This window comes from Penicillium subrubescens, assembly GCF_028828155.1.
Source record: "Penicillium subrubescens strain IBT 31985 chromosome Unknown utg000011l_segment0_segment0, whole genome shotgun sequence".
NCBI lineage: Eukaryota > Fungi > Ascomycota > Eurotiomycetes > Eurotiales > Aspergillaceae > Penicillium > Penicillium subrubescens.
Window position 1 is genome coordinate 1,070,386 of NW_026643161.1, and position 21,412 is coordinate 1,091,797.

Below are 21,412 nucleotides of genomic sequence, written 5' to 3' on the forward strand. Positions count from 1 at the left end.
TTCTGCGAAACTCTCGAAAGATCCTGATCAATGATGGACATGACTTTTAGAAACATTTATTCTAAGTGCAAATTGGAACAAAAACTGACCTTGTTCAGAACAAAATATGGTCGTTATTTTCAGCCGGCCACCTTCGTCTCTCCTGCCAGCCTGGAAGCTGATAAGCGCGATTTTTGCTCTAGCTGGCACTCCACAGAAGAGTAAAATCAGCTTCACTAATTTACACTCCTGTCTTGTTTCTAGTCTGCTCATTGAAGTCTAGCTTAAGAACCGAGCGCCGTTTTACATTTAAGTATTAATCATAGCAACTTAGACAACATTGAACAGTAGAAAGAGGTAACGGGTGTTTAAACTATGCTAGCTTATGGCTGATGCCCCCATTTTTCTTCAGTCTTGTTAAGTTCATCTTCTGTAACACATCTCGCGCTCTTTCGCCGACAAAGATCAACTGGCTCTCCGAACATCCCAGCAGTTCTCCGCGCTCCATAGCCCTATGGACCTCAAGCGGATCGACTGTATCAAGCAACTCTCTATAGGATTGGCGTAAATTGATCCTTGTTTGTGCGTCAATCTGCGGCGTGAAACCATACTCATGTGAAGCTTCTACAATCTCGGGAAAGCCTGTTAAAGGTGTGTTGTCATCCAAGGCTAGGAGGTGCTTAAGCCTCCACAAGGAAGGGCGCAGTTCATGCTTTTCGAAAGGGAAAGCCAGGAACTCTCTCAAATGATGGAATCCAATATTGCGCCCCAGTCCAGATCCGGTGTCTCCGTCTAAACCACCGTCAACACTGTACTTGTCGAATAGATCTGCCATAGTGCCATCCCGCCATGCTCGCCAGAATTCATCAAAGGAGCACGTAGGCAAGGTAGCATCGCAATTAGAAGCAATCCCGAGACTTGTATCGTAGTCTCTGAAAAGGCTTTCACCACCGACAAGCTTGCTGTAGAGAGCTCCTAGGTTCTTCTCGTGGTATTCATCGGTGCATAAAGCAAACCCAAAATCGTACCACAAATCTAACTCAACCGAATTCGGGTTCGGGATCGAGCTATCCACAGCCAAAGCGTAGAAAATGAAACAATAACGCTTTTCTATAGGCTGAAGCTCTTATAGATCTTTATCGCGATCTTCTGGCTCTAGGTAAGGCCTTGCAGCATCGAACGCTCGCAGGATGAGATTTTCTGGGCCTTGAAGCTGATGCACGCACTGGGGTTGAGTTTTCGAGTATATGCTGGTTTCGAAGAAACCACGGGAAGTATCCCCCTCGGCTATTTCCGGGTATGGCATAGAACCTCTCGATCTCCCTCGTAAGGGTGCCGTTTTTTGCCATTTGTTCAGTTCAACCGGACTTATCTCACGGTCATGGAGGAACAGAAGAAAGCCACGATAGAGGCCCGGGAGACGAGACTCTTCCTTCCAATGGAAACATCGGTTGAACCCAAACGCCTCACGGGTTTCTTCGTCTCTTGGAAATTGATCCTTTGTTACATCGTCAAAGAGTATGTCGGCAGTCGTTATCGAGCGAGCAGAGCACTTGGCAAGATGAGCTAAAGGCATCTGGTCTTAACCCTTCTGACTGCAAAACCAATCTCGATTACAGTGCGCTCAACGCCGAAGAGTCTCTTTACTGCAAGAATCGCACTCCTGTCGTTCTAGTATGGATCCCGTCATCGCTGCTGGATCAGTATTCTGTTTTTGACATACTGGAAATATGACATTAGTAGTATCAAATTCACCGTCGCTTGGCGAACCTTGACTAGGCTCCTGTTAGCAGATTCTATAACGTAGTCTAAATGCGGCTCATCTTAAGCTTTCAGAATTGACGGTCTTCCTAGTCTCAGGTAATATGTTTCCGCATTGAGCTTCAAGATGCCGCGAGGCGAGCGACTTGATGTAGGGATTGTCAAAATGATGTATTACGGTTGCCATGGAGGAGCCTCCAATAATGGATTCTTGAGCATGCTGATGTTTATCGTTACGACTATCAAGGAAAGAATCCTTCATGTCTTTCTCGATATCTTCGAGAATCTTGACAAGCCGCAAGCGGCTCTCGTTGGTAAGCCACGAAATTTCGGGTACAGTCCAAAGATCCCAGAGCTTACCATGACACCCTCTCGAATCAAAATGCCCATATTTCCCAACGAAACTGTAGCAAAGAAACAACTTCGCTTACTGCAGCCCACATATTTGAAAGTAGAGGCCCTTGTGCAACCATGCCGTGCAGCAGCTAACAACACTTGTACTTCTGCATGTACCTGGAACTCTGGCTTGTCGAATCTTCGGAGCAATCTTCCTGTTGTCCAGGGGCCCTCCTTTCTCCCAGCTTTGAAAAGGGATTGCACTGTTTGGTCATTCAGGTTGAGGCCTAGTGCAGAGAAAGTCTTCGTGAGTGACCAGCGATGCTTTGGGCTCGCTTTTGACTTGCGTCTACCAGCAGGTAGAACTGTCACCGGGATGATCTGGAGGACCCGAAATCCTGGAAGTCTTTCTGCAGCCCTGATCAAAGTTTTGAAGCACGTATTTAGCCTGCCTAAAAAGCCAAGAGCATTGCTGAGCTTCTTTGCATTAGAAGCTTTGTCCGAAACAATTTCGAAATCTTGCTCGTTGTAATTGTGGCAGATATCATAAGCGCTGAGAACTGATTCCTCGAGACCGTCCTGCGTGGATAAGCGCGATGCATCGTTTATTTGGACTCGGAAGCTTTCGAAATTCGAGAGAAGAGATGACAGGTGATCATGAAAATCCGGAGTCAAATCGCCCGGGACGCTCAGGCTAGTTTCCTTTGAAAGCTTCCCTAGCCTGGGTAAGGTAGACATTTACCCGAGACTTATAAGACTGTATCAATATGTCCACAATTTCTGCATGATATCAATAAGTGAGCGTCTACAATTCTTTGTCAGAATCATCATTTTCTGAGACGGAACTTAGCGCTGACCTCGGCGATCAAGCGTAGAGATTCTCCGCAGGCTCAACGCTATGATCCCTAGCATTTTGACATTCGACGCATTTTTCTTCAGTCCAGCATTCCTCGACACTAGAACATCGACTCTATCGGCCCACTCGATCATTAATGACGATGAGACATGGTGGCCTCCTTTCTCATTGGCAACAAGTTCGGAAATTTTATCGGAAAAGGCTCTCTTCAGTTTGTCTTCGTTGACGTTGACAGAGTCAACTCTTTTAAGGTCAGACGACTCTGTCTCCTCGCTAGGTATATCAATGAATTCCGAGGGTTCTTCGACTTGCCTACCACTCTTTAATATAAGGATTTTTGTGAAAGCTTCGGATCTGGATTTGTTCCATCCATCTAACCTCGATTGACGTGAGGACTAATATCTGCAAGCAATCAATGAGAGAAGAGCTGCTTGAAGAGTGCTAGCTATTCGCGGTTCTATTACGGGGGAGAGATAGTTTGGGGAACTGTCGCAAAGGGGATTTTTATTACGTGTTGCATGTCAGCCCAATACTATAATGAGATAGCATCGGGCATCAATACACCACCCAGGGCTATATTAATAGACAAAATGATCGTGGCGTACGGGGGTTCACTAAGATCTACCCATTTCCGCCTTGGCAGGGGGCCCCTGAAAGATTTAGCAAATGCAAATTAGGCGAAACTGGTTTTGCAATTCTTGTAATCTAGGACAAATTTTTTGATGCAACATAACCTCCATTCTTACTAGGCAGGTACCCCTCATCTTATCGGGCTATAGATAGGTGTCGCAGTCTGTAACCCCGCTTTCCCGCCGCGAGATAAGGATGACAGCGCAGGCGTGAGGAGCTGTCCATGTAAACTCCCCTCATTCCCAATACTCCTTCACCTAAGTCACTAGGACACCCGCTCACGCAGATTCTTCTTGATTCTCTAATGCCAGATACTTATCTTCTCTGGGTAGCTGGCGAGGAGAAGGCCGGAGGAGCTGACCTGTAAGTGTTCTAAGCGCGACATTATTATCAGCAAGTCTAATATTGCACAGAATCCCCGTCGAAGACCCAGCGACAGGCGAAATATTTGCACAGTAAGAGTAGCTTCTTCGAACTTGCCATCTATAATCTAATCTCGAAAAGTTGCCATGCCGCGTCAGACGAAGACGTCGAATCCACGGTCGCTGCCGCCCACGTTGCATTCAAATCTGGCATTTGGTCTCGAGCAAGTCGTCACCACCGCGCCGATGTTCTCGAAAAAAGCGCATCCCTGTTATCAGATGCCCTTCCGGAGCTCATACCCCTCGAATCGAGGCAGACAGGAAGAGTGATCAAGGAAATGCAGGCCCAGGTCCCCTCTCTGGTGAAATGGTTCAAGTACTATGCATCCTTACTTCGAGTCGAAGAGCGATCAGTTCTACCCACGACTGGAAGATTACACAATTTCATCGATAGAGTACCACTTGGAGTTGTGGTGCAAATCACTCCTTTCAACCACCCTCTTCTCATTGCGGTGAAGAAAGTTGCTCCTGCTCTTGCAGCGGGAAATAGCGTCATCCTCAAACCAAGCGAGTTAACACCCCTGACATCTCTATTGCTGGGAAAGATTCTTGCCCAGGCTGGTGTTCCGGCCGGCGTGTTCAGTGTCTTACCAGGGTATGGCGCGACGACAGGAAAGGCCCTCGTTTCTCACCCCCTGATCAGGATGGTCGACATTACGGGCGGAACAGTGGCGGGAAGAGCGATCGGGTCAATTGTAGGCGGCAATTTGGCCAAATATACCGCAGAACTTGGAGGCAAAGCACCCTTGGTCGTATTTGCAGATGCGGATATTGACGTTGCTGTGAATGGTATTGCGTTTGGAAGCTTTATTGCGAGCGGACAGACATGCATCGCCAGCACGAGGATTATCGTGGACTCAAAAATTAAGGATCGACTTCTGCAGAACCTAGTGGACAAGGTCAAGGCAATTACGAGGAGAATAGGGAGCCCTCAAAATCCCGATTCTATGATGGGGCCTCTTGTATCCGCAAAGCAGCTTCAAAATGTTGAGAGGCTTGTGAACGAGTCTATCACCAACGAAACGGCTATAGATTTCTCTGGGGCCAAACGAATGACAGGAACGAGTGCTTTTGATGGATCCAATCTTTCAAAAGGATACTTCTACGAACCTACAATTCTCGTGTCTAGAAAAGACAATGAAAGCATCATCAAATCATCGATCTGGCGAGAAGAAGCATTCGGCCCAGTGATTGTCGTTGTTGGCTTTGACACCGAGGAGAAGGCTATCAAACTGGCGAACGACACTGAATTCGGACTGGGAGCTAGTATCTGGACGAAGGATCTCTCCCGGGCATTCAGAGTGTCTGAGCAGATTGAGGCTGGAATTGTGTGGGTAAACACCCATCATCGCAATGATCCCAGTAGTCCCTGGGGAGGTACCAAAGCTGCGAGTGGCGTTGGCAGTGAGAATGGAATTGACGCATATCATGCGTACACAACGACGAAGAGTACCATTATCAACTTTGCCGCGCCGGAGGAATCGCGTACTACAGATGACTGGTTTGGGGAGAAAGTCAAGGACGTTAGATATGGCTGAAGCGGAGATAGATCTTAAAACAATAGAGAAAACAGTATCATTTATTTTTGTTGCCATATATGTGTCTCTGAAGCTTGATTATGACGCAGTTAGCTCTAGAATAGAGTGCCATCGCCTTCTATCAGGATGGGGCTCGACTTAGTCGCGGGACGGAACTTTGCCGCCAACTCTCGTCCTGCTTTCCAAGAACCAGCCTCCAGCATCTGCGGCATACTCAACTTGACACCCTGGCTAGCGAAATGCGCACCGATAAGTTCATGCAGCTTATCAAGAAGAGCCACAGTCATTGCGCGCCATTCGACTATAACATCGCTCGTGGCCTCATAGCTGGGAAGTTCCTTTTGCGATGCAGCTAGGCCAGCCTTCAAAGCTTCCTCTTTGAGCTTCAGGACACCCAGATCGACGAATAAGCCTCCGTTGCGATATTCCGGAAGCCCGGTCCCTTTGTCCAAATTCTTCCACTGCATATCAAGCACTCGCATGAAAGGAACCGTGAGTGAATAGGCAAGCCATTGCGTCAACTTGTGGAATGGCGCAATGTGTAGGGTACGATTTTCATTTCCACTGTCCTTTCCAGCGTTGAGTTTTGAGAGTATTTCAAGAGGCCAGGCGTCGCCGATTGGCTTGTCTGCAATCCTGGTACGGTTTCTGGGCCAGGCTGGCAGGAGTGTTTCTTGCAGGATAGCCCAAAGAGTGTTGAAGTCTAGCTCTTTAGAATCGCCCGCTTGCTGAACCAGATAGTCTACAGTCGAGGTGTTAACGTAGTGAACGGGGTGATGCGGCGTTTACACGTACCAACAAGATTCCCTGGTCGACCGCTTTCTCCGAAGAACTTTGGAAGGCTCAGAAGGGAAGATCCCACGCTCTTCAACAAGTTGACGCGAGACCCAGCTCCAACAAGGGGGTTCTTGTCGGTGATTTGGAAATGCTGCTCGAAGCCGGTGACATCTAGTGCCAGTAAAGCGCGACCTTTTAGTGGCAATGTGAGTATACTCCTTAACACAATTACAAGTCAAATAAAAGAGACTGACCATCAACCGTTTCAACATCTTTCCCCCCATTGCTTGAGAAGGCACCAGCCTTGAACATGTATAGAGATGCAACGGCTATACCTTCACTTCTGCCATAAGCCTGATCAGTGTTGGGCTCAGCAAACTTCCAGACATCTCCAGCTCCAGCATCGAGTAGAACCGCGACAAAGAAAAGATCGATCAGTCGACGTGTAGTCTCGAGTCTGTTCAGTCCCTTGAGCTTCCAGTGTTTGATTAAGCCGTCGACACGAGCAACGCCGCCAACATCAAAGTGTTGCCACCGTCCGTGCGGGGGAATCTGGTCGAATCGATCAGGGCCGAAGTCTCGCTGGATTCTATTCGTCAGTGGCAGATATCGCACACGAGTCAAGCTCACAGACATACCGTGATAACACCAGCAACAAATTCCGCCACTTCAGACATCTTCGAAGAGTCATAATCGAAGTGGGATAGTTCGTCCCTCTCAGCCGCTCCAAGCACCAGGTGAGCTCGCTCACGCACAGCCTCGAGGCCCTTCAGATACTCAATATCGGCCATTTAGATAAAGATTCAGAGAAGGATACTCGTCTTCTGTATGGTCAACGAGGTATGTTGTAGTTTGAGCGTGAGTCAATTCTCAAAATAGGAGGCTTTTATCTTGAAGGTTGTACAAAGTTACCCCTCTCCACGCACACCCCGCACGCGCTGTCGCTTATCAGGTTATCATGTTGCATTCGATACGTCAAACCCGTTCATACCCCAACTCGACCGCAATCACTCTTGGCCAATCTTTTATCTCCAGAGAGTTAATTATGGATAAGGTGCAGTTTGCAAGTTCAACTCATAGTTGGTCTACTCGCCCTGTTCACCCCTCGGCAAGTCAACCAAGCGACTACATGCGCATTCATCAGACGCGCCAACTACACTCATTCCGGCACGACGATTCTCGAGGCCAGAGGGGAACTAAATGTATAGCTTTGCCCGATGTTGATCCAGAGGGCGCCAATCATCTTCCCCTTCGGCCGATTCCGAAAGTGCACATGAGGGTGACGAAAGTACCGCGAAGAAGGCTAATTTTCAGCCAAAACCACCAAGTAACAGCGTCAACAAGGCAGAGGAGCTATTCTTTCCCTCCCAGACATATCCACTGGCTCTCAGCCCCCAAATTTGCTGCGATGATCGACTCTCTGGCCTACGAGGTGGCGATGCAAGATTGCCAAGACCAGGATTGGGGGCGAAGACCATCGTGTCAAGAAAGTGACGACTGATAAATTGATGAATTTCATCCAGTTGTCTCCAGGTGTTCTGACGTGCGATGCCTTTGCACCGAAATGCCGAGGATGGTAGGAACTCCGGCCAGACAGGACGACGACTCCAAGCGGCCGACTTCGATGCTCCAGAGGGTCAAGTCATTCGAGAGATACAGCTCTGCGCGACGGCAGCCTGTATTGCCTTGGCGATAAATGTCATACTGGCTGCAGTCGCATTTGCTCACGGCTATTCCCAAAAGCACGAAAGTGACTTCGTGACTGTTGTACTCTAGGAGGGTCGATGCTCGAAAACCAAGAACTGGTCGACTGGTCTTCACCTGCTTATCAACGCATTGGGGACTGTCATCCTCGGTAGTAGCAATTACTCCGCGCAGTTCCTGGCTGCGCCAACAAGAGAGGATTTAGGCAGGGCACACGCACGGGGCTCCTGGCTAGATATTGGCGTACCCAGTATGCGAAATATCAGGACCTTGGGGGCGAAGAGGAAAACAATGTGGGCTATTCTGATATTGTTGACTTTTCCGATTTATACATTATTTGTCCCTCTTGCCCGCGCCGATTCTAAATGGCTCTTAGAATACTGATCGTTCTTGTATCTGTCTAGTTATAACTCCGTCGTGCTGAATGCGGCGAGCTAAGGAGCTTGTTGGGGGTTGGGGTCTGAAGTTCAAAGCCTGTAGGAACGTAAGGATGGCATTAGGAAAAATGTAAACCTATCAATATACCACAGCTCCAGCATATCAACGTTATGCTTCATATTGAAAGAAGTTGTGACTCTCAGAGCCAGTCCAGGCGCGGCCAGAGTCTCCGTTCCTTTTCGCTTGTCAAAGCGGGTAGTTTTTCCCTTTCCCTCTCTTGAGCAATTTTCCATTCATCCTGGCACTTCACAAAGCGAGGTGCGATTTGCTCGGAGATCCTCCATATCCTATTCCGATTGGTAAGATTGAAGAACGGGCTCTTCCCATTGCCTTTGCTTCCGATGTAAATGTCCTTGTAAATCTGCAACCAATCCAAGTCCTTCCGCGTTTGTTCCGTACCTTGGCCTGGGAAGTCCCAAAGCCAAGGCATGTCACGCTTGAGTTTCTGTTTCCAAAAGCTATCTGGCAATTGAAGTTGTACTATTGCGATGCTGGCAAGCTTGAGTTGACGTATTGATTGCGCGGGAAGATGCATGAGGATCATCATGAGGAGCTCTGGCGGAAGCTTGCGGAATGGGTCTGGTTTAGAGGTTGTTTTCATGTAGCAGACTGCGGAATCCTCTCTTTCGTCTCCGTCCTTTCCAATCTCGGGCAAGTTGTCATAATATGTCTTCAGTACTGGAGATGTGAAGAACGGATCGTAGACGAATGCTTTAGTGGTGAGAGTTGGATACCAGAACTGGCCATGTTGTTTTGAGATCTTGCCATACTTGATTTTTCCAGCGTAGAAGTCAGACGATGTGTCGTGGAAACTTCGTAAAGCCTCAAAAAGAACTCTGAGGTAATCTTTTGGTGTAGTGCCCACGGAGTAGTTCAAGAATTTTGCCAAGACCTTGTTGCAAGCATCGTGCAGTGGAATGATATGATATCTCCCCTCCATATATCTGTTTTTGTGATGAGAATCGTCGTCTTCAGGTTGAATCAAGTCATACATACGGGTCAAAAACCTTGAAGGCATCTGGGGTTGTATTTTCAAAATCATCAAGAGCTGGAACATATCCCGTCCGATCCCACCACCCGTCGTCATCCCGACGGGTGACAATGGACGATAGATTCGCACTACGAGCAAATGTGAGTTAAAAATTCAACAAACTTATCATTTCGAACGCGAACAGACCTTTCGAAATTCGTGGTTTCATGGTTGGTTTGATGAAGCATGCGGACGTCTTCCAACCATGCCATATCCTCGATCCTGGGTCGGCCATTACCTGGCCCACTCTCATCTGGGGCATCAGTTGCACTAAACAAAGGTATAGAGAGAGCGGCGCCGCACAAGCCACAGTAAATATCATTGTGGGCCATGATTGAAGTGATTCAGGAGGGTTCTGGAGAGCCTAGCGCTAATTGGTAGCAAAGTCGAACGTTTGAAAGCGGATGAAGATGAAAACAATGATGCGGCTCTTGTCGTTCCTGCCATAAGGTCGCGCCAAACAGCCGATGCCTGAATTTCCAGGCACAAATCCAGCTCCAGCATTTCTTAACCCTTCACACGATTTTTGAGACTCCAATACTCGCGTCTACTTGATATCTTTTTTGCACAGAAGCCTGCAGCATCTAGTAAATTAAACAAAGCACACAAAATCCAGTTGACTTTATACTTCGTCTTCCCAAGTATAATCCCCATCCCTCAAAGGCGCACCACTGAATAATCCCATGGGTATTGCCGTCAAACCACAAACCAGTCCTATAATGAGCGTCATAGTATTCCAACCAGCCCAAACCCGAATTCCCCCCGCCAAAATCGGTCCTAGAAGCTGCCCTCCCGCAAAAGCCATATTGAACAAAGCATAAGCCTGAGCAACGGGACTCTTATCACCAAAGGCCCCGGGGAACTCAATCTCGTAGTCTCCGACTACTTGCGAGACCTCTGTCATAGCGGTGATTTCCACAAACACAATCGACACTCCCTGAAGAAGCAAAAAGGGCGACCAGAAGAGTGACATCGGTGGCTGTGTTGCTGTTCACAAATCGCATCGCGATCCATGAGATGGTTGCGATTACGAATGCGATAGTTCCTGGGATACGGGCGCCAAAGCGACTAATCAATTTGCCGACGTAGACTCCTGCGAAGCTTGGGATGGCGGTGGTTGCGAAGATTAAGCCGGCGCCGCTGGATGACCATTTGAACGTGTCCATGACGAATAATGGTAGGGTCTATGGTTTGTAGATATCTCCTGTTAGTATTCTCGGTGTCTTGGGGTAACTGATCGCTGTTCCAATGACGACAACGTACCGTTTCCAAAGCCGCGAATATAATGGCCATCACAACTGTCGCAATCAACGCAAGGGGCAGACGCGGGGTCCGGAGGAGGTCCAACACCGTAGCTTGTTTTTCATAGGTTAAGCGAGGGAGCTCAAAACAAGGATTCGAAGCTCTGATAAGATGACTTTGCTCGCTGGCCGTCTCTTCACCAGATGAGAAATATCCCGAATACTCATCCTCTTGACGGCCAAAGGTGCCGTACAGAGGACCATCAACTGCCGATTCCATTCCTGCCTTGACAGGTTGGATCACTGCTGGGGTAATATGTCAGAGCCCAAGCTGCAGTAGAACAGATTATGACTTGCAGGTCCCCTTACCTGATTCCTCGATCATCGCAAATCGCAGCACCACATCCACGATAATCAATCCACCAGGAATAGCAAAGGTCCCATAAAAGCCCAGCTTCTCATACATCACGCCTCCAATAGTTGGTCCTAGGAGAGCACCCCATGTCAACGCAATTGAGGTATGGCCCATGGCCTCCGCAACCCGATCTGGGGGTACATTGTCAGCGATAATAGCGAGGCCGACAACCCACACCGCGGCACCGGAGAAGCCCTGAAGCCCTCTCGCAATGATGAGCACAGGTAAAGATCGAGCAATGACGAAGAGACCCGTTGAAGCCCCCAATGCAATCAGGCCAACGATAAATGGAAGTCTTCGTAGACGACAGTGGTCCGCAAAATATCCGAATAATGCTGTGAGGGGTCAGCTTGTTACACAACGTGGGACGTGCTTGCAGGAAAACCCACGCGATCCCACGAGGAGGGTGGCACCGTAGACAGCCAACAATATCGAGACCCAGGATTGAGCTGTGAAGCTATTAGTGGCCGATCGGGATGTGTATCGCACAAGTGAAAGATGATACCTTCTTCCTCTCGAGCCCCAGCACGTTTGACCAATGCAATTGGAACAATTGGCACAATCTGTGATAGTGAGTAAACATTTGCAATGTTTTTTCCGGGGGCTTTGAATCACATACCATTCCATAGATAAAGACATCCTTTTGAGAAGAGTCAGCGACCGTAACACTTCGTAAATCGTAATACTTACAGTAAAAATAGCAATAGACACCACAATCACAATGAAAGTCTCCGAAGAGCGAAAATTATAAAGCCACGGTGCCCGCCGTGAAACCTCCATCTTTGGCAATGGGAATCAAAGAAAAGAAAAAAACTCAAGCCCAAGCTGAAGAGCAGAGGAGGGGGGGAGGAAAATTGGCGGGGCATGAGGAGAGTAGATGCATGAACGATGATCTCCATGATCAGCCAGCCAGGCCGCCCTCCGTACCAGGGGCGGACCGTCGGATACGGCAGCCTGATTTGGTGTAGGCGGAGACTACTTTGGGAGATGCATGCAGCAGTGTCAGATTTTGATGCAGGTGATTCATTGAGAGTCTTGAAGGACTTCCTGGACGCTGTCGAATCAAGAGTCGACTTTTCTATTCTTGCTTTTTTGGGTTGTCTGCGATCGCGAGATCGGAGCTGTGAATAGGGTGGTGATCCCGGGCTATTTAACTTGGCGTACATCTTAAGTATTCGATTAGCGGTGGAAGGATCTAGGATCTGCAAGCAATGAGCGGTCGCTTCGATCTCAAGAGCGGATTTATGGAAATAGCTGTTCATGATTTCAAGATATGATCATTAATAACTATTTGAGTTCCCTCCAAATATGCAATCCCAGTCAGTAGGTGTGAATATATACACAAAACGAAAAAAAAAAAAAACCGAAAACCGAAATATGTGCCGTGCGCCATGCTTGTCAGAGTCGTCGGAATAATCCCGAGAGTCCGTAATCATACAAAAGTTGGTATATATAGATTGAAAAAAAAAGATGATGCCGAGTGGCGAGTTTGCGTTGTGTCGTTGGGAAACATGTTCTTCTAGGTCCCTATGTTATTCAAGGACCCTTATGAGAGCTTGGCCACGACTGATGAGGTTTCTGAGGTACCCGCGGGTTATACTCATAGCGGTTCCAGTTATCGGTAACCCACCACTGAGCAGCGCGAGCGGCATCGTGCACCCACTGGGCGGCCTCTTCGCCATGGTCCTCAGTAACGGCCTTCATGAGAGGCTTGAAATCGAATGCTTTGATGGGCTTTTCTTCTTGGTGGTCCTTGCTGAGGTCGGTGAAGCGGAATTCGACCTCGGGGACGAGAGGGACGATGAGACGGTAGGGAGCGTCGGCGGAGCGCATGGCGACCATTGAGCCGCCGGTGTTCATGACGGTGAATTGGTAGTAGGATGTCTTGTCGTTGTGGGTGATGATGGGGCGAAGGATGGACTGGCCCTCGTACATGGGTAGGAGATCGCCGACGGCACGGGTGCTGTATTTATCGAGGGAACCGGAGTTTTTGAGGAGATCAAGGATTGTGGGTAGAATTTGGACAGAAGAAACGGAGGCGTTGAGTTGGATAACGGGGAGACGAGGGTTGGCCTGTGGGTATAACGGTCAGTACAGTATACTATGCATGACTGATGATGAAAACTCACGAAAATCAGAGGAACGTGAAAGTTTGTCTCCAGGGGGTTATCGTAGGGAGTAACGTTGCCATCCTCAGGGAGCGACAGACCGCTAAATCAAAGGTTAGCATGATTTCATCTCTTGCGATGGAAAAGGAACTTACTGGTCACCTGTCATAACGATGAGAGTCTCATTGGCAACGCCAGTCTCCTCCAGAATATCCAAAAACTCCTCATACCAGCGATCATTAACACCAATAGTGTTAAGATAGCGGTTCAGACCGTCACTTTTGCCACCAAACGCATTCGTTTGAGTTCCAATAAGCTCCTCGTACGTTCCATTCGGCGTGTCCCAGGGATGATGGGTGATGCCGGTAAGGTGGGTCAGGAAAAGACGCTCATGATCGCGCTCAGCCTTTTCAATCGCCTCGCGGAAGTAGACAGCAAGCGAAGAGTCCGGATATCCCCAGAAGTTGAACTTCTCGGCAGTCCAAGAAGTGTCGTTAGCACGCTCCTCGTCGATAGACTCAACAGTCACGATGTTCTCGGGCTTGAAGCCAATAGCGGGAGTAAGGCGGTCCTGATGATCGTAGGTATCAGTGATAGACTGCATGAATGCAGGGCGCCAGGGCCAGTCGGTAAAGTCATCGCTCTTGCTGTTGTTTGTTGTCGCACTCAACATATCGAGAATGTGAGGCATGCAAGGTTGGTAGATGTGATGCTCGTACTCGTGGTTGAAATCAACGACCAGAGGCTCGACGCCACAGGTGGTTGCCTCGATACTCTTCAGAGTGAAGGTTCCTCCGGTATAAGAATTGTGCAGGTTGATACCTCCGTACGGCTTGATAGTTTCGTTTCGGTGGAATCCTGAGTGCGATCCGGTGATACGTTCGGCGGTGCGAGTGAGGTTAACAAGGCGATCCTGTACGTCCTTGGGGACCTTGTTATCCTTGTAGGACTTCTGAAGTCGGTTCCACAGATAAGTGTTATTTCGGAGGGGGAAAACGTCGTAGCGAGTGCTCTCCATCTTGAAGAGGAAGATATGCTTAATCTTGACATCGCCGCTATCGAGAGCGGTTTTGATAGGTGCCAAAATATCGAGACCCAGGTTGGAAATGTGCAGAGGATCCTCAGTTGAGTTATAGTGAGAGTACCGAGATCTATCCTCCCAGTCGCGGAAACCGGGGAACTTGCCCTTTGGCAGCCAGTCGAACTCTGGAACCGCAGTAAGAGCAGTGGTCTTACCATCCAAGGTGCGGTCCTTGAACATATGGGCGAGCTTGCTTTCCGAGTCGACACCCGCAAATGGACTGATGATGACTGTCTGAGAGAGGAAACCGTAGGACGAATTTGATGGGCGAAGCAGGCGCACGAAGAAAATGTATGCCGTAGGGAAGACCACGAGAGCGCGCTTCAACCAGAGCTTCCAGTCAATATCGCGCTTCCAGTCGCCGCTCTTTGCCCAATGGAGATTCCAGCGTCGGTTCTCAAGAGTCTGGGGTGGGTGATCGAGCAGTGGCGCACCGCTAGGCGTGGCCTTGTCTTCCTCCTCATCATAGTCGCTCAACGGAACGGGTTCGTAGATCTTCATTCTTTCAAAGACCTCCCGGCCCTTGCTCCAGCGGCTAAGAGCCTTGTTGACACCAGCCTTTGCGTACGGTGCGACAGGCTTGAAAATGGATTTTATCATTGAGATCCAAATCGAAATCATCGATTCCACGCCGTTATAGATCCATGGTGTTGTCAAGCCGGCTGCCACAATATATAGAACGTCGACAATGACAAGGCCAGTCAATCCGGTGAGCAGGGTGTTGATCGAAGCGGGATCGCGGTTGAAGCCGCCTGCTTGTCGCCAGTGAATTTCAGCGCCGGTGGTGAAATAAAATGAGGTATTAGCCGCGGCCATCGTGGAGAGGATCAATCTATAGAAAGATTCCGTGTCAGCAAAGCTCTAATCATCCTAATATTGAAGTACACAATACTTACGTCCCCATAATGACCGTCGTCGAAGCCGTATAGCGCAGCCATGCTCGCTGGAAGTTGCGAGTGAGCGCAAATACTATCAAAAGGAAAATTGCGTCTTGAACAAAGAATGTAGGGCCCCAAAGGAACAAGTGTTTAGCTTTGATGGAGTCGGCATGAGCGTAGATATGGAGAATTTTGGCGCAAATCGTTGAGACAGTCAGGTAGCTAAACCAAAACTTCTTCGAGGATTCCCAAGTAAAGGCCGCTGTACAAGCACGAGCTGGCAGAGCGCAGCAAAAGTAGTTGAAATAGGCCATTGGTCGAGCTGCAGAGCCCCCTAGCATCGCGGCGGAGTCGCCGGCTTCTGCCCAACGCGAATTGGATTGACGCAACATGTTGGCGAGGATGTATATTAGCAGGTCGACATGGGCGATGCCATACAAGTGGCTCCTTCGTGGGTATGTATGTGTGTGAGTATGTGCTATACAGCTGCAGCTGCTAAACGAGCGAAAATCATCCAACAAGAGAAACACGAAAAGCAGAAATGAAAATCTCCCTCGGAGAGTCCGGCTCGAGCGAGCGGCGGACCTAATAATAAATAAAATAGAACATGGGGAAAAGAATGGGCACAGGACCAGTCGTCTCCATCAGCCCAAAAGCCTCTACTCCGTAAAGAAAAAAGGCCCCAATTTGCTACAGTTGGCCAAGCGGCGTGGGAATTTGGCTGTGGACCTGCAAGCCCCAGTCCAGGGTTTCATCCAGTGAGTGCATCTTAGTCCTTTCAAAAAGTTCAGGGTCATGCGGTCTTTTGCCCAAACGAGGCTGTGGGCGGGGCACACTAAGGGGACCGACCAGCAACTCGAAAAGCCTTGTTCCTCTTACCTAACCTTGTTGTGTCATGGGTTTTGAGGCATTTCATTGGTTCAGCGGGTGTCCCTGAGGAGTTCATTGGATGGTGCGGAATAGGAAACTCTTCGTGTGAGACCTCTTCGGATACTGTCAGTGGCCCGAAGACTCCGTGCGAGTGTCTGGTTTCCCCACAGCTAGTCTCACTTGTTTCCTGCACGACTCCAAGTCTCCAACGTGGCGATAAGTGTTGTACTGTTGGAACGGTTGGACGAATCCGACGGTTAGGCCATCCACCCCCTTCAATCCTACAGGTCAGAGCCCGCATCATATTCAACCTTCACACGTTTCCTGCCATCATAACCCATTGTAATGCAGGGTCCAAAAAAAGGGTCCAAGGGGTGACGTGAGCTTATTCGCCTCGGGGCCGGACTGTGTGGTCACCATTATATAACTACTCCGTACATAGCCCGCAAATAGCTCGCAAAGGCCTCCTCGATGAGACCCTATAGGCCGCTATAAGATCTTATAGAACCCCATTGGGTCCCTCTTTAACCCGCTCGGAGATCTGTCCTTCCGCCATTTTCGATTGACTTGAATCGTGTCCTGTCCGGGCCGGGAAGGTGGGCTTTTAGGGGTGGATAATTATCCTTGGTATTCTTCTTGGTAGTGGTGGACTATCGATAGCTCACAGCTTTTCACTCAAAGATGTGGACAAGAATACGGACCGCCCCCAAATTGCGAAATGGACACACGATCAGCTACTGAAAAGGGGCGGCCTGCGGCTCAATGGGAAAAAGCGACTGGTATTTTTTTTAGCAGCCGCTGGGGCGGAAACCTTTGTACCGCCTACCTAATTGGTTGTTGGTCTCGGGTTTCCCTCCGTTTAACACTCCGTTCTCCGTCCAGTCGCCGCTACGATAGGCTGAAATGGCTGGTGGTTTTTGCGCCAGTCACTTCTGAGTGCTACCATAGTCATATGTACTACAGAAGACTTTCGGAAGGCGCAGTCGCTCTTTTCCGACGGCCCTCGGTCAAAGTTTGGATCCGCTTGATACGTTAAGCTGCCCCCAGCTTGGCATCTGGAGCGAAGCTTGTCGAAGTTTGCGAATCATTAATAGAAGTATTGTACCGTAGTTCTTAAGATAGAGATCCCTGATCTGTGCTGTGACGTTTGTACCAACAGGAATCTTGGCTCGCAAGGCTTAACTGCCATGCGGCGAAATAGAAAAATAGAAAAATCATCCCTGCGATCGGGTGGAGAGAAGCAGGTGGGAACTTGGCAGGTTAAGCAACCAAGACCTTCAATTCACGCTTTAGTTGGCCCCAGGAACAAAGTTAAACGATGTACTACCTGGATGCCAGGTATTAGATGGCGATGTAACTGAACCCCAAAGTCTTATTGCATATTTATTTCTTTATGAAGTCTTCCTTGCGAGCACCTTTTGTTTCACATCGTGTCCAAAATTTACCTGAGATTAGCTAACTAGTGATCCAGCCGGGCCCCTTAAGCTAAGCAAATCTTGTCGGTCGAGTGGGCTTCCACAATCCACTTTGGAAGCTGCCTTCTCTGGTTCTGAAACTTGAGTCTTACCTTGTCTGGAATAATTGCCCCCAACTGGACTGCTATGTCGCCAAGAAGTAGCATAGTAGTTTGTGCTATATTTGTGTGCTTGAACGGCAGGCACTGCGCCCGTTGTTCTTACACAACCTTGATAAAAAAAATACACTGTATGATTATAAGCGTACATTCGGACCCCAAGAGGGCTATGCCTGCAGTAATGTACTTCGTTTCTCTCTAGCGTCCATTTGTCAGCAAGCCAACAGACCAACAGTCTTCGCTTTGGTTGTTAGAGGACTGGTTTCCATGAGCTGCCTGACAGGATGGCCATGGCCCCAGTATGTGTATTATTAGCTTTCGTTATAGACGATTCCCTCATTACGGTGTAGAATGACGAGGACCCGAATACTCTTGACAAGACAGTAGACCCTGAATTGCGGGTCAATCACGCGATTCTTCTGATAGTACGGGTAATTCCATGAATTAGCTTTCGCTTTGGCCCCCTGTTCACTTTCCCCCGCAGCTGAATATGACAAGCCCCGGATTTTTTCCTCTATATTTTGTGTGGCTCATCCTCTTTAATTGCTACCTGTTTGTTAGTTCCGGCTTCATCACAGTCAGGAACGTAAGAGGGAAAATACTGTTCCTACATGATGTATGACAAGAGAAGTTTCGGGAATTGATCGTTTAACGGCGGTTGTGTAACAGTAGAAAACTGATGCCCTCGCACGGAGTGTGAATGTGCGACAGTCTAAAATTTGGTCGAGTCATCTCCTTTAGGCGATGATGACTGCATAGACAGGGCGCCGAAGACCCAAGGTGGCTCATAATCTCGCCATGGATATTTTCTTTGTTCATTCTCAGTGTTTCCTCCTAGGATCTAGTGCTGACCTCGTTATAGCCGCAATTTATTTCGACTAATTAGAGAAGGTCCGCGTGGTCGGATCATTCTGCGGGGACGTTGAGCTAATTTCCTAGAAATAAAAATATTCTGTAGGTTTCGGTTCAAGAATTGCTATCTGAGTAGGATTAGAAAAGTCGCAGTGACATAGAATACCATCGACATAGTGCCGTGATAGAGTCACTAGGTACCCTTCCTGCGCCAGTTACTGGATTCCAGGGCTCGACTCGACCCCGCTACATAGTCCGAATAAGGGATTTTGCCTTCATCCTCATCAGGGCGATTACTTCCCAGCCCCATACGACGATCCTTTAGTGCCTTCGGCATCTCCTTTGCTGGGCGAACCTTCAGCTGGCTCCCCATATAAACACTGCCATTGAGTGTCTTAATCGCAGCGTCCATGTCCTCCTTCGTTTCAAAATCAATGAAGCAGTAGTGGTGCTTGCCCGGGAACGATCTCGTATACTCGTCTGGGGTGATGCGTTTGCCAATGGCGACACTAGTACACAGATGTGGATTAGCGCTGAAATTGGAGTGTGAGTATGGGAGAATTCCGCGCACGGTTTGAAGGCAGCGAATAAGTCAGCGATTTCACTATTATGTTGCGCTTGATTGATCATCTTGTCCAGCCCGCCGACAAAGAGTCTCCAGCCTTTCTTATTTACCATATCTTCGAAATGATGCAGGGCCCCGGTTGGACCCTGCTTAATGCCTCGGCCATTCCCTCGACTGGCGGTAGTCTCGCTATTGTGGGTCTGCGAGTTCCAGTCACCCCATCGATTGAAGGCGTACTCGTTCTCGCGGCCGAAGCGGCGGTTCTGCTGTTTCTTGGGCTCGCATGGCCCGACCTTGACGGACCGTCCGTTGAACTGGGCATTCAAGGAGGTAAGAACACGGTCGGCTGTCGCCTTGTCGGGGAAGTCGACGAAGCAGTAGCCGGGGTTCCTCGCGCTCACGGGATCAACCGAGATGTGGATACTTTCTGTTTTATCGAAGCCATTGGCGGCAAGAAGGTTCTCGATGTCGTAGGGGCTCGCCTGGTAAGGTAGATTCCCTAGGAGTCATTTAGAGGCGAAAAGGCGCGACCGATAAAGATGGCCAGACCTAGGTAGATACGTCGGCCTTCGTTCAAGGCGTCGGGTTGACCCTGGGGAGCTTGTGCCATGGTGACTCCAGTTACCCCGCACAGACCTCGTATTGCGATGCAGATGTTCTTGGGTAGTGCGAGGAGATGCTTCGCGCAAGTTTGATGAGGAAATTTGTTTGAATAGAATGTCGAAGTGACGTTGGAGTTGCCAAAGCAAGTCACGTGATCCGAGCCGTTTCATTGTTCCTTCTTTAGTTCGGAATGCATCAAACACTACCTCAAATTCTGATACTAAATACAAACATGAGAAGGTCATCGCCCATTATCCAAGTGATCATTCTGACGCTCTGATAAACCAATCAATGCGGGAAATACCTTTGATCGCCGAGGTAGGCCGTTTTCATTGAACTGAATAGGTGGGGTATACAAACTGCCTGTGAAGAGACGCATGTTGCAAGCGTGGATTAGGACCAGGCGCCTTAGAAGGACTTAACTTAACACATGCCACAGATATATACTATATAGATGGGCATCCTCAACACATGAAGGGCTTTAGTAGAAATTGTGCCACGATCACGATGATTCGTCCTTGTCAAGTATACATGCCACCAAAGAAAGGTAACAGATGCCGACGAAGCAAGATCGCATGCGGAGTCTCTAGATATATGGCACTGATACCTCGATGTCTCTTGCACGAAAATTGCTTTCAATCTACTCTGGCATAGAATATTGTAGCCAAACAGTGTCGATCCTAGTGTATATCATCAGCTTCATGTCAAACCCGGTTAATCAATTTTTTTCTATTTCGGGTTCTCACCAGTGTCCTCTCTTGAACCCAACCTTCCTCATTCGACCACATTCCTCAAACCCTCGTTTCAAATACCATGTCCTCAAAGCTTCACCCTGACCCTTGCCCTCAGGATCCACAGCCATCACAGCAATCACGTTTCGGACTTGAGTAGCGCTAGCGGACGCGTTTTCATCGTTCTGGTCACTCAACTCGATTTGGCCACCCATTCCCTCACAGGTATGCCAGACTTGGCCAGTTTCAACACTCCCAAGAAACTGCGCAAGGAGGGCAGATCCTATCGCACGCGATTGATAATCCGGGTGAATGAATAGAGTGAGCTCAACAGTTGGAGCGTATGAAACCATTTGTGGGCGGAATGGAGAAAGGGACGCGTATCCGAGGACAAGAGCGTGACCATCGTCTGCACGCTGTTCATCATCCAATGCGACAATATATGGAAGGCCTCGAGTGTTAAGATCGTTTAGTTTGGCGATGTATGACTCAAAGGGTGGTGGGGTTCGCACGAATGTGAGCGAAGTATTGAGAATATAATGTGTGTTGATGGTGCGGATTTGGGCTAGATCCTCCAGCCTTGCCGGGCGATAGGAAACCATTTTTGTTTAGTTGACTTCTCTCGAGTTTAGGATCTTTCGCTTGGGAGACCCAGCGCTGAGGTGGACAACCGTTGTGAGGAGATCACGATCGGGAACTAGGACAGCGCTTATCAAGCCGTTCTCCGCGCGAATTGGCCAATCACAAGCCAGAGACTGTGGTAGACTGTGTATATCCCAGAAGATGATAAATATGATACAGTTTGAGACTGTGATAGGTGGATATTGTCCTCGACGGGAGGGCTTGCAAAGGTCTGATGATGAGTGGAGCCCGCTCAGCCCCCATCTACTATGGTCACATCATATATTCCGGTTCAGTGCCCTGAGTACTAGGTAACAAGAACAATTTCAATGCTACTAAAAAGCTCGAACTTGGAGATATCAAGGCAGGATGTAGACGATGATAGATATGGGTAGAGTTAAAC

At 48.7% G+C, this 21,412-nt stretch overlaps 8 protein-coding genes across 8 annotated transcripts; 1 reads left to right on the plus strand and 7 right to left on the minus strand.

Annotated features, from left to right (window-relative positions):
- Positions 1-352: 352 nt before the first annotated feature.
- N7473_012753 (uncharacterized protein) lies at positions 353-1,328 on the minus strand (the record flags this gene model as incomplete). Its single annotated transcript, XM_057158692.1, has 2 exons — positions 353-1,096; positions 1,206-1,328. 2 exons carry the CDS (start codon positions 1,326-1,328, stop codon positions 353-355), a joined length of 867 nt encoding a protein of 288 aa, XP_057002646.1.
- Positions 1,329-3,866: 2,538 nt separating this feature from the next.
- On the plus strand, positions 3,867-5,522 carry N7473_012754 (aldehyde dehydrogenase; the record flags this gene model as incomplete). The annotated part of the gene is made up of 3 exons (XM_057158693.1): positions 3,867-3,925; positions 3,976-4,017; positions 4,067-5,522. The coding sequence occupies 3 exons, from the start codon at positions 3,867-3,869 to the stop codon at positions 5,520-5,522; spliced, it is 1,557 nt and encodes a 518-aa protein (XP_057002647.1).
- Positions 5,523-5,534: 12 nt separating this feature from the next.
- N7473_012755 (URC4/urg3 family protein) lies at positions 5,535-7,196 on the minus strand. The gene is made up of 4 exons (XM_057158694.1): positions 6,938-7,196; positions 6,554-6,881; positions 6,318-6,491; positions 5,535-6,264 (listed from the first exon to the last, which is right to left on the minus strand). The coding sequence occupies exons 1-4, from the start codon at positions 7,088-7,090 to the stop codon at positions 5,618-5,620; spliced, it is 1,302 nt and encodes a 433-aa protein (XP_057002648.1). The 5' UTR covers positions 7,091-7,196; the 3' UTR covers positions 5,535-5,617.
- Positions 7,197-8,580: 1,384 nt separating this feature from the next.
- Positions 8,581-9,803, minus strand: N7473_012756 (uncharacterized protein; the record flags this gene model as incomplete). Its single annotated transcript, XM_057158695.1, has 3 exons — positions 8,581-9,385; positions 9,438-9,560; positions 9,619-9,803. 3 exons carry the CDS (start codon positions 9,801-9,803, stop codon positions 8,581-8,583), a joined length of 1,113 nt encoding a protein of 370 aa, XP_057002649.1.
- A 531-nt stretch (positions 9,804-10,334) lies between these two features.
- N7473_012757 (MFS transporter) lies at positions 10,335-11,907 on the minus strand (the record flags this gene model as incomplete). The annotated part of the gene is made up of 7 exons (XM_057158696.1): positions 10,335-10,655; positions 10,735-11,018; positions 11,082-11,462; positions 11,517-11,576; positions 11,633-11,690; positions 11,747-11,767; positions 11,818-11,907. The coding sequence occupies 7 exons, from the start codon at positions 11,905-11,907 to the stop codon at positions 10,335-10,337; spliced, it is 1,215 nt and encodes a 404-aa protein (XP_057002650.1).
- Positions 11,908-12,663: 756 nt separating this feature from the next.
- Positions 12,664-15,586, minus strand: N7473_012758 (uncharacterized protein; the record flags this gene model as incomplete). The annotated part of the gene is made up of 4 exons (XM_057158697.1): positions 12,664-13,200; positions 13,257-13,338; positions 13,391-15,148; positions 15,213-15,586. 4 exons carry the CDS (start codon positions 15,584-15,586, stop codon positions 12,664-12,666), a joined length of 2,751 nt encoding a protein of 916 aa, XP_057002651.1.
- Positions 15,587-18,682: 3,096 nt separating this feature from the next.
- Positions 18,683-19,664, minus strand: N7473_012759 (RNA recognition motif domain-containing protein; the record flags this gene model as incomplete). The annotated part of the gene is made up of 3 exons (XM_057158698.1): positions 18,683-18,998; positions 19,061-19,553; positions 19,604-19,664. The coding sequence occupies 3 exons, from the start codon at positions 19,662-19,664 to the stop codon at positions 18,683-18,685; spliced, it is 870 nt and encodes a 289-aa protein (XP_057002652.1).
- A 239-nt stretch (positions 19,665-19,903) lies between these two features.
- On the minus strand, positions 19,904-21,036 carry N7473_012760 (GNAT family N-acetyltransferase). The gene is made up of 2 exons (XM_057158699.1): positions 20,404-21,036; positions 19,904-20,337 (listed from the first exon to the last, which is right to left on the minus strand). The coding sequence occupies exons 1-2, from the start codon at positions 20,988-20,990 to the stop codon at positions 20,298-20,300; spliced, it is 627 nt and encodes a 208-aa protein (XP_057002653.1). The 5' UTR covers positions 20,991-21,036; the 3' UTR covers positions 19,904-20,297.
- Positions 21,037-21,412: the final 376 nt, after the last annotated feature.